The 11,950-nt window shown below is 42.6% G+C and overlaps 1 protein-coding gene across 4 annotated transcripts in view; it reads right to left on the bottom strand.

The window, feature by feature from the left end:
* Wdr19 (WD repeat domain 19) overlaps positions 1 to 11,723 on the bottom strand; it is a 66,817-nt gene extending 55,094 nt beyond the window's left edge. For all 4 annotated transcript variants that reach the window (XM_055623963.1, XM_055623964.1, XM_055623965.1 and 1 more), the window contains exons 1-5: positions 11,660 to 11,723; positions 8,064 to 8,155; positions 7,702 to 7,767; positions 4,107 to 4,232; positions 655 to 770 (exon numbers count right to left, since the gene is read on the bottom strand). In XM_055623963.1, the coding sequence (XP_055479938.1) occupies positions 655 to 770; positions 4,107 to 4,232; positions 7,702 to 7,767; positions 8,064 to 8,155; positions 11,660 to 11,665 (406 nt within the window). In that variant the 5' untranslated portion in view covers positions 11,666 to 11,723. The remainder of the gene's footprint in view (positions 1 to 654; positions 771 to 4,106; positions 4,233 to 7,701; positions 7,768 to 8,063; positions 8,156 to 11,659) is intronic.
* Between the last annotated feature and the right edge of the window lie 227 nt (positions 11,724 to 11,950).

Raw genomic sequence — 11,950 nt, 5'->3', positions numbered from 1 at the left:
ACTCCACATCACTGTGATTTACCCCGCTCACTCCACATCACTGTGATGCTACAAGAAAAGGGGTCAATCCTGAAGGGGTCAGTGAACCAAGGTTGAAGAAACCAGACCACTTCATGCAAAGTCAAGTGGGCCACATACGCTGAGGCAAATTGCTTATAGTCCATTGTCTGCATTCAGCTGGTGTGTGGAGACGAGGTGGGCTAGGGATTAGAAACAAGGATATCCCCATTTGTAAGCAGTCACAGAATGCTTTGGTTCATTGACTACGAGATTTAAAATCAGTATATGTTATAATACGACTAAGCTGACTAAAATTAATCAAAAATAAATGTATGTGATCAATACATACATTGTGTTGATATGCATATGGGCTATTCCAAGTCTAGATATATAACCTGGGTGTGAGAGGGAAAAATGAATGCCATTAATGTCCTGATACCCAAAGACACAGGCTGACCCTAACTCAGTCTGTCCTGTGTACATCAAGAAACCTCAGCAAGCAGGAGAGGGATATTCCTGGTCAGCTATTTAAGAGGAACCAGGGAAGCCTTTCTATACAAAATTTCCTTGCCATCTCAGGGAAATCTGAGGCAATGGAACTCACTCTCAGAAGAGCATCTCAAACATGGAGCAGTGTTTCTAGGCAGAACCTACCAAGAACAGGAATCTTTCGAGATGTCTGATGATTATAAATGAGCAAATTTCCTTTAATGGTCCCAACAGCCAGGAAGCTTCCAACTTTTGACCAAAGAAGGAAAGACATCTGATCCCTGCAACATTAAGATATATATTTCAGAACGATTTACAATCACAACTTCTTAATAGTCCTCTAAGAAATACTTCATGTATAACTTTAATTTCTGCTTAGAAGCTCAAGTGTAACATTATAGCTTATGGATTCTTAGCTGTAAACCCAGTGCTCAGGAAGCAGAGGCAGGCAGATCTCTGTGACTTCAAGGCCAGCCGTAGTTACACAGTAAGACCCTGTCTCAGACAAACAAACAAACACCCCACACAGCTTGTGGTTTTAAGGTGACAACTACACACGAAGAGAATTTTGGAGGTGACAGAAAGATGGCGTAGGGCTTAGGAGACTGGCTAGATCCAGGCTTGGCTCCAAGTACACACACAGTAGGTCACAACTGTCTTAACGCCGGCTCCAGGGCATTCAACACCCTCTTCTGACCTCTGAAGGCGCCAAGGGGCACATGTGGCTCAGGCAAGCACGCATGCTGTCAGGCCCTCTCACTGAAGTAAGTTAAAGGGAAAATTTAAAAGAAAAATTGGAGACAGGGTAAGATCATCTCGGCAGCAGGTAGATCCAAAATACTAACAAATAATGACTGAAGACTTCAGTTGTTACAGAACCTCATGGGGCGATCTGTGTTACAAATGATGGCCTTAACTATAATTATGGCAAAAATTTTAATGGAAACTGTTGGAATAAGGTTCAAGAATGGAAATGAATAAGAATTCTGAACACTTATGAGAAAAATACAAGAAAACAAGATAAGAGTCTTGGCACATCAGTTTCTTCAGAACACACAATTGTTCTTGGCATGCGTTTTCATGTCCTCTCCCTGGTGTAATGGATAAGCTAAAGATTACTGGATAATTACTTCAGATTACTCAGCTGGCCATTTCTATTGGTGTCTATGTCTCTATGGAAAAACCTGCTTTTGTCATGTGGGGCTTGAACGGCTGGTGCAGCCTGTCAGCCATGTGGCTCTACTTAACCCTCAGAGAGTAAACTGTCTGATGCTCTGAATAAAGTGGCTATTGCATGAGACTTTGGTCCCCTTCATTTATCGGCTCCATTCTCCCAGGTTCTGCTGCCTCTAGAGCAATGACATGGAACTTGAGTACTGTTTTTAAGGTAGTTTTTGAGGCTAGCACACATCTTGGTAAAGTACTTGGTGCATGAGTGTGAGGGGAGCAGGGTTTGGAGCCCCAGAATCTGTGTAAATTGTTGGGTTTGCCTGTAATTCTAGTGCTTGCAAACAGGAGTGGGATGCCCGGAGCAGGCTGGCTAGACCACCCACATTGGTAAACTCTGGGTTCCGTGACTAAAGTGGAGAGTGATCAAGCAAGACTTGCCATGTCAGCCCTGGGGCACCACACACAAATTCAGGAGGCGAAGGGTGGGGTGGGGGAATGGACAGATGGACAAGTGGCTTCCAATAACAAAGCAAATTAAATTGGAGGAAACACTGGGAATTCATAACTTTTAAAAGGGTGTATCTTGGCTGAGCATATATTTCAGTGGGAGAGCACTGTATAGTTGAACAAAGCCCTGGGTCAATTCCTAGCTAAAATAGCAACAAAAAAGGACTTGTGTTTGTTGCTCCACCACTATGAGAGTTGCTAAGAAGCAGGTAGAAAGCACTTTTTCTCAATCAGAACTGAGAGGTGGGGCCATCTAGCTATCTGTAAGGTGGCCACATTCTGAGCACCACGGATAGACCATGCTTCTATTTTAGAGTTTTTATTACTTCTTTTCTGCAGCCCAGAACAATGAGTTAACAAAAGCTAAGGGGGAGGAGACTTTCTCCAGCTAACCTGGAATCTGAGAAGCAAAAACTTTGTGTGCAGATGATACAAGCTGAATCTGTGAAAGGTCATATATGATGATGATGCTTGGGAGTAAAAGATTAATAAAGTGCATGAAAAGTTAACTTCAATAACAGGTGAATAAACATTTTGTTAAAAATGTATTGCAGGGGCTAGCCTGCAAATGGCTCAGAGGGTGAACACATCTGCATGCTCAGCCAAAAGACTTCTTAAAAGAAGGTATTTTGCTGGGACCAGTAGCACATGCCTGTAATCCGAGCACTCAGGCGACAGAGGCAGGTAGATCTCTGTGAGTTCAAGGCTAAAAGCCAGTCCAGGACAGCCAGCTCTACACAGAGAAACCCTGTCTTGAAAAACAGAACAACAATAACCACAAAAAGTAGAAGCTATTTCACAAGTATAATATTCTTATTCTCTTTTTTGTTTTTGTTTTAGACCAAGGTCTCTTTATGTAGTCCTGTCTGTCCTGGAACTCACTATGTAAACCAGGCTGGCCTGAAATTCACAGAGATCTACCTGTTTCTGCCCCCTGAGTGCTGGGATCAAAAACATGTGCCACCATGCCTGGCCATAACATCTTCTTTAAAATTTGTTTTAATATTAGTTACAGTTTATTAACTTTATATCCCAGCTGTATCCGTTCCCTCATTCCCTCCCAATCCCACCCTCCCTTCCTCATCTCCTCCCTGCTCCTTTCCAAGTCCACTGATAGGGGAGGACCTCCTTCCCTTCCATCTGACCCTGGTTTATCAGGTATCTTCAGGACTGGCTGCAAAGTCCTCCTCTGTGGCCTAGCAGGACTGCTCCTCCCTGGGGGTAGGGGGAGGAGTCAAAGAGCCATTGAGTTCATGTCAGAAATACTCCCTGTTGCCCTTACTAGGGAACCCACTTGGATACTGAGCTGCCATGGGCTACATCCGAGGAGGGGTTCTAGGTTATATCCATCCATGGTCCTTGGTTGGAGAAACAGTCTCATATGGCCATAACACCTTTCTTCTAATTAACAGAAAGACCATACATATCAACCATAAAAGGAACAGGATTTTCTTTCATAAGAAAATTACTCAAGGCAGTCATGGTGGTACAGGCTTGTAATCCTAGCACTTAGGAGGTAACGGCAGGAGGAGCAGAGTTCAGTGTCATCCTTAGCTACACAGTGAACTTGAGGTCAGCATGGGTTATATGAGATCTTGTTTCAAAAACTACAACAACAAAAAATTGACAACAACAAAAGAATGCCTCAGTGCATCTCCAAAATCAAAGTAAGAAAGACTATCCATATCAAGATGAAAACAATCACATTTCTCAGTGAAAACTTTAAAAATAACTGGACATTGCTCAATGAAAAAAATTAAAAATAGCTACCAAGTTGGGAAATGCTAATTACACTGAGATGACCAGGGCACACTGCATGCATCCGGTAAAATGCCGTATTATATCTCAGTAATGAGTACAAGTGCTGATGTTAATAAAAACGATACAAGATGATGAAAGTGCTCAGACCACCACTTAAATAACAACAAAGGTATCCTTACCTCATGCCATTGTCTAGCTGGCTGGTTTTATTGGTGTTGGCATCCCATAGATAAATACAGCTGGACTTCTCAGCAATCACCGCCAGGATATCACCATCTTTATCCCAATCCATGGCAACACAGTTGCTTTTAGAAAAAAAAAAGAAAAACATTACCATCCATTTCTCAAAAGTCAGAGAGAAGAAACAAACTCGCCTGTCTATGACTTCTGTTCACAAGACCATTCAGTATCTTTCAATAGATTATAAATATACTAAAATGAGGAATTCAATCTGCTGTCCACTGATAATATAACACTATCCTTAATGTTTTGTCTTTGTTTTTGCCTTGAAGGGATAGAGAAATTTTAAGTTCTATTTTCAGCCCCACTTCCATGCACTACATGAAATAAAACTGTATGTAACTGTATGTATCAGGTTTTCCTGAGTCCTATAAAGACTATAAACGAGACTGTGAATGTGCAGCACCGTGGTGGGCTGTCCAATAGATATTTCTTGATTGATGGTGGTCCTAGAGCTTGCATCTGGTGCCTCAATTTTGTCAGCCAAGTGCTCTACTACTAAGCTTTATCCTCAGACCTTTAGTAGATAATTTTTAAGACCAATTCTTTTTTAGTTTTTAAAAGTTATATAAAAAGTAACATACTTCATTATGAAAGATCAAATACTGAAAGATTGTTTCATATTTACAAAAAGGGAAAAGCACTATAAGAAATGCAATTCTCTCTAATAGGTAAAACAAGGTGTATCAAAGTTGGTGTACTGGCTGGTTTTATGCCAACTTGACACAAGCTAGAGTCATCAGAGGAGAGAGGGCCTCCATTGAGAAAAATGTCTCCATAAGAAAAGCTTATAGGCTATTTTTAAAATTAGTGATTGATGGGGGAAGGCCCCAGCCATTACAGGTAAGGCCACCCCTAGGTTGATGGTTCTAGGGCCCATAAAAAAGCCGAACGAGCAAGCCACTAAGCAGCACTCCTCCATGGCCTCTGCATCAGCTCCTGCGTTCAGGTTCTTGACCTATTTGAGTTTCTGTCCCAACTTCCTTCTATGATGGACTATGATGTAGATGCACAAGCCAATTAAATCCTTTCCTCTCCAACTTACTTTTTAGTTATGGTGCTCTATCACAGCAGTAGTAACCCTATCTAAGTCAGCAGGATAGCGAGGCGCTGTGATGACAGACGTGACCATGCTTTTTTGAGAAGGATTGAGGAAGGACTCTGGGACTTTGAGCTAGAAAAGCCATTGAGTGTTCAAAGCTTAGTGAGCTCTTCTGTGGGAGTGTGGAAGATAAGACTTTTAAAAGAAATACAGAGGACTTATGAAATTCCAGAGGGACCTTTGTGAGTTACTCAGACTTTATGGGGACCAATGCACACTCTGAGTTAAGCTTAGCTTAACTCTACTAAATTAACTGTGATTAACAAAATACCAGAACCCCTAAAGTGAAAGCTTTGCTTTGCTGGGATAATAGCTGGTTAGCTGGGGCGGAGAAATTAGCAGTGATTAAGAAGAGGCTAGTATCATGAAGATGAAATCTGGAGGTGTTTCCTGTGAGTTATCACACAGAAGCTGTGTTCCAGAGGCAGCCAAGGCTGTACCTAAAGCTGGGGAGAACTCTGTAGTGTAAGAGTCACCCAGATGGTACTGGTTTTAAAGGCATGAAGGGGTCATGGAGAACATCTGAGATTTGGCTCTGGGAAAGGCCAGGAAAGGCCAATGGTGAAGGTGCAGCCTCAGTAGCAGTCAAAGGCCCAGGATTGAAGGGGTCACGAGAAGTTGAGGCTTGGTATCATGAAAAGAACCCAGGAGAGGCTCTTGCTGAAAATACAGCCCAGGTGTAAGCATTTTAGAGATGCCAGTACCATGAGATGACTACCATGGAAAGCAGCAGCAGAGGAGTGGAGCCGGCCTGAGCTTGGAAAGATAGGCTGTGTGTGCTGCAGGGGGAGCGGCCACAGAAGGGTCCAAGCCCTTTGGAGAAGCCGGCAAGATCACAAACGGATCCCAGACACTGGACACCGAGTCATCTACAGTTGGAATTTGGTTTGCCTTGATTGTGACTTTCCCCTGGTTCTCCCCTCCTAAAGTAAAAAGTAACTTATTTTTGATTTTATAGGAGCCCACAGTTGGGAGACATTAGCTTTTATAAGACTTTGGATTTTTAAAAATGACTGGATATTTTAAAGAGGCTATTTTAAAGAGATATTTTAAGTGTTTGAATTTTCAAAGGCTGTGGGTCTTTTTAAGTTTGTAAAATGTTTTATATTGTGATGTCTGTATTAATGTGTTATCTTAGGGATGAACAAGAAGGGAAAAATTGTGGCTTAACAGGGATGTGTTTATGTGTCAAGCTGATAAGGAGTCATGCAGGCTAGTTTGTCAACCTGACACAGCCTACAGTTGTGAGAGAGGTGAGAGCCTCAATTGAGAAAATGCCTCCATAATAGCTGTGGGCTACACATAATAAATGTGTAGCATGTAGAACAGTTTCTTAACTAAAACAGGTGTTAGTGAGATAAGGCAATTAGGCTTACCTAATCTACTCAAAGCAGCCTTTTTACTGGGTGCCTTAGTTTAGGCATAATCACTGAGTAACTATTTTAATCTCATTTCTCAAAATACAGAAATCAGAAGCAACAATGAAGCATGCGGGAAATGGCGAAACACTAACCTCAGAAGGATGGGGCAGAGGGAAAAGCCAGGCAAAGAGACATTGACAACCTGACTTGGGAAAGTGGTCAACAGGTACGGGAACTATGGAAAGCATGGCTGCACAAGCCCACGAGGTCAGAGGGTCTCCACATGTCAGTCTGCTGAGTCTGTCAGCAGAGGAGGATGATGACCCCAGACCGAAGTGCTCAACCAACACTGAGGGGCTCCAGAATGACTTCCTGAAAGCTGAAGACATCGTCATTCTCTAAGTAACTTTTCTCCAATGATAAACTGCAGAGGAACTACCAAAGCAGGTACAGGTTGGGTATTCCTGTTGGGAAAAGTGTGTGTGTGCATGCAGGAAGGCAGGAATTACAGGTGAGTCACCATTCTCTCCTTGCCCCGGCATTCATGTGTGTTCTCAGGATCTGACCTCTGAATCTCATGTTTGTGTGGCAAGTGCTTTAAGCACTGAACCATCACTCCAGCCTCAGAGAAACCTCATTCTGGACTCATTTATTATTACTGACAAAAAGCTTCCTGTGAATGTTTATGTATATAGATATAAACTCTAACTCAAGTGCCACACATGCTTTGCTAACTTTAGCCTAAAGAAAACAATCCTTTTTATGCTAGAGAAAACAAAAGAGGAGATGGTGGCTGCTCATTTATTTTTATTTTACGTGCATTTGTGTTTTACCTGTGTGTATGTCTGGGTGAGGGTGTCAGATCTTGGAGTAACAGACAGCTGTGAGCTGCCATGCAGGTGCTGGGAATTGAACCTGGGTCCATTTGGAAGAGCAGTCAGTGCTCCTAACCGCTGAGCCATCTCTCCAGCCCTAATCTGGCTTAAATTTAAGACAGTACCTTTATTTATTTATTTATTTTTATCTTGGAGGCAACAAAACTTGAAGTTTTCAAACCACCCCTGTACTTACCCAAGTAAGTTAATTTCACTTCTTTTCTGGCCATGGCGATCGAAGATTTTAACAATAAAATCAGCTCTGAAAGCAAGTAGAATAAGAAAGTTATTTCAAAATTTCTCATATTTATCCATGCATTTAAAAATTAGGCTCCATTTCAGTTGATGTTAATGTCCTTTCATGGTAGTTTTAGATGTGTAGTTTAAAAGTTGTGACCAATCAAAAGGTTCTTTAAACTGTGACGTTAGTGAGGGAGAATATTTCTTTCTACTACACATCTATCACACAAGAATTTACACTGAGGAAACAGTATGGGCACAGGTTAGGTGTGCACACATGCACACAAACATTATTTAAAACAGTTGCTCTTTTCTTACCCTGTTACTGCAAGGTAGTTTCCTGATGATTTTTGCCAGGCAAATTGTATTGGAGCACCAAGCCAACTCTTTTCTAGCAGGGAGAAAACACGCTGAAAAACAAAACAAAACAAAAAGACAAGTTTTACCTTTTCAAAACAACTATTTGTTGGTCAGAAAAGATGTCAAAGTTTAATCATGCAGATATGTAGGATGCAGAATGAACGATGATCTTTGTCCTAGTCAGGGTTTCTATTACTGTGACAAAACATCATGACCAAAAAGCAAGCTGGGGAGGAAAGGGTTTTACACTTCCAGAACATAGTCCATCACTGGGGGAAGTCAGGACAGGAACTCAAGCAGGGCTGGAACCTGGAGGCAGGAGCTGGTCTTAGAAGCCATGGAGGGTGGAGGGGTGCTGCTTACAGGTTTGCTTCCGCTGGCTTGCTCAGCCTGCTTTCTGAAAGCAGGACCACCAGCCCAGGGATGGCACCACCCACAGTGGGCTGGGCCCTCCCCCACTGATCATTAATTGAGAAAATGCCTTACAGCTGAATCTCACGGAGGCATTTCCTCACCTGAGGCTCCTTCCTCTCTGATGACTCTTGTGTGTCAAGTTGACACACAAAAGCAGCCAGTACGGTGTTTATTCAAAAAATAAAAACAGTGAGAACCAGGCATGGTGGCATACATCTTTAATCCCTGCACTCGGCAGACAGAGGGGTGAGTGTAAGGCCAGCCTGGTTTACAGTGGGTTACAGGTCAGCCAGCGATACAAAGTGAGACCCTGTCTCAAAACAAACAAACGAAAAGTAATGATAAAATGAACAAAACAAAATCAACCAATCAATCAAATATGAGTAGTTGTTGCAGTAGGATGGACTTTGTGATGGTTAGCTTTAATTGTTAAGTTGATACAACCTAGAATCATCTGGGAAGAGAGTCTCAATTCAGGACTGTCTACACTGGGTTGGCCTGTCTTAAGTGTACTGATGTGGAGGACCTACCAACTGTGGGAGGCCCCATTCCCTGGGCAGTGGGTCCTGAATTATAGAAAGAAATGAGCTGACAACAAGCAAGAAGGAATGCATGCATTTATTTTTCTGTACTTTTGACTGAGGGTGTGATGTGACTACTGCTTTAAGCTCCCGCCATTGTGCCCCTTGTTTGATGGGCTGACTATACACTCTGGAATTGTAAACTGAAATGAACCTGTCAGTCAGTTTTATCACAGCAACAGAATAAAAACAGAACAGACCTCAAGGTAAAAGAGAGATTATCACAGATATTTTTTTGTTCTTTTGTTTGATTGTTTTGAGACAAGGTCTTCCTGGACAGGAACTTGTTATGTAGAGCAGACTGGCTTCGAACTCATAAAGATCCACCTGCCTCTGCCTTCTGAGTGCTGGTATTAAAGGTGTGAGCTTTTAAATGTCTTCAATTATTGACTTTATAGAAACATATAACTGCTTTATGCATGCTGGAAAATTTAAACATGAATTTATTAATTGTGACACAGATTTGGGGGATTAAATTTAACAAAATTATTTAAAAATCTTGGATGCTGGGCTGGAAAGATGGCTCAGCAGTTAAGCCTGCTCTTCCATAGGACCAGGGCTTAGTTCCCAGTACCCACAAGGCAGCTCACAACCATCTGTAACTCCAAGATCTCTGTAACACACATAGACATACATGCAAGCAAAACACCAATGCACATAAAACTAATTATTTTTTAAATATTAGATAATTATGATAGACCCAGGATGTTTATAGTCCCTTTGAAATGACCTTTCTTTATGTCCATTTCTTCATCATATGCTTACATTTGCATATTGGCCAAGTCGTGTATCACTTGGGAAACCTTTCATTGATTCAATCCACTGTCTTTATGGGCAATCCGAATTTGCATTTGTTGTAATTATAAACTACATGTCAGATTTTAAAGATTATGAGAAGCACAGATGACGTTATGGACAGTTTTTTTGTTGGTTTGTTTTGTAGACAGGATCTCTCTATAGCCCTGGCTGTCGTGGAATTCACTATGTAGATGGGACTAAGCTCAAAATCACAGAGACCCGCCTGCCTCTACCTCCAGAGTGCTGGGATTAAAGGTGTGGGCTCATTCATTTATACCGATGAATACTGGCTTCATTGACAATTCTTCTGTTGGTTATATGTTGCTATAAATTTCGGAAGATACTTGGCAAAACAAAATTTATTACCACAATTTTATCTGTTTCTTTAACAATCTTATTGTTACTTTTAAGTTAAAAATTTGAAATTTCATTGACTTATACTATTCTTATATCAGACTGCTCCAATCTATAATACCTAGGAACATAACCCTAAATGAAAAATAATAGTGTAGATTAAAGAAGACACCCTTATCCAGGTAGATGCTTCTCTACTGTTGCAGAAGATTTGGGTCTGAGTGGCAACACAACTCCTTCAATGCTTCCTGATTGCATTCTGTGCCCTCTTCCTTAAAGCCAGCGTCCTGGAATCACAATTTAAATTACAGGCGTGCTACGATCGCAAGCACGCACAGGTTTTGTCTGGCATAAACACACACATACTCAAAGAACATCTTTCTTCTGTAGCTGTGTGACCACATGGTCCTTAAACCTGACTTTATTCTTTTCAAGGCAGATCTGTCTTGGGCTGTGGTCTTACAGGTTTGTTTTCTTCCACAGAGCTTTATAGCTGCTCTAGGTACAACTCATGGCTATACGTCACAGCTTTCCAACCAGAAAGCCAAAGCTTTGCTCCTTATGTATTAGTTACAGGAATTAAAGCAAGTCACCGTAACGCTCAAGCACAGGATTCTCAACTGTAAAGAAAGTATTTACTCCTTTCTGACATAGCACTTTGGACAGTGAGTCACTTTTCTGAAGTGAATAATGCAAAATTATCTGACCAATTCCATTTGACACAAGAGCCACCGCGAAGCTTTAGGAAAGCTAAAACCATTTTAAAATGAGCTTTTCCCGTTTTCTTTGCCAGAGCAGGGCGGGGTAAATCTCTAAGGTGAATCACAGGAGTGAAGCTAATGGAGCTGTGGAAGTCACAACAAACCCAATCATGGAAAACCTGCGTGCAAAGGAAGACGCACACAAGTATGCAGATTTCTCCGTCACGTGTTCTAGCAAACAGGACTCTGCACAATATACGGGTCACGGGCCAAGTAATTCTTGATTTTGTTTTAAATACTTTTTATTCTTTCTAGAGTTCTGGGCCAGTGGCTTGGTTTGCCCGGGACTGAGCCACACACACACACAAAAAAAAAAAAAAAAAAAAAAAAAAAAAAAAAAAAAAAAAAAAAAAAGAGGCAGCTCGCGACACTGGGTCAGTTCGAGCATCCTCAGATCCAGGCTTCTAAACTAGGCTTGCGGTTCCAGAGGACACAGGCCTCCGTCCGCGCCTCCTCCCCCAAGCTTCCTTTCCCCTCATCCCTACAACTCAGCCTCTCCCTCCCGACCCCGGGGCGCATTCCCCAGCTCCTCAGAACTCCCGAGAAGGGACAAGGACACAGACTCTTCAGAGTCGCGCTCCGAGAGCTGAGGACACATAGCGGCGGCCGCGTCTTCTCACCCCGCTGGCATTTCTAAGTTATTTACCTTCATTTCAAGGCTCCTGCGGCACCCCGATCTTGTAAGTGCGCAGGCGCACCGGAACTCCCCCACCCGGCTACCGCGTTCCCGTCACCCAGGAGACCGGGCACACAGCGACCAATCAGCGGTGGCCGGGCGGGGTTTCTCCGAAGCCAGCCTTGGAGGGAGACGGGCAGGGGGGCCGGAGTCACGTGGTGTAGGCGGAGCTAAGCCCGGGAAGTTAGGTGCCGCGGAAGCTGGTCACTTCCTGCCTGAGCTCTGATTGGGTGAGGCCGCCCGGGAGGCGGGCCCTGTGAA

This window comes from Psammomys obesus, unplaced genomic scaffold (assembly GCF_907164565.1).
Source record: "Psammomys obesus unplaced genomic scaffold, mPsaObe1.curated_primary_1811, whole genome shotgun sequence".
In the NCBI taxonomy this organism is placed as follows: Eukaryota; Metazoa; Chordata; class Mammalia; order Rodentia; family Muridae; genus Psammomys; species Psammomys obesus.
This window is presented reverse-complemented; position numbering and strand designations above follow the sequence as displayed.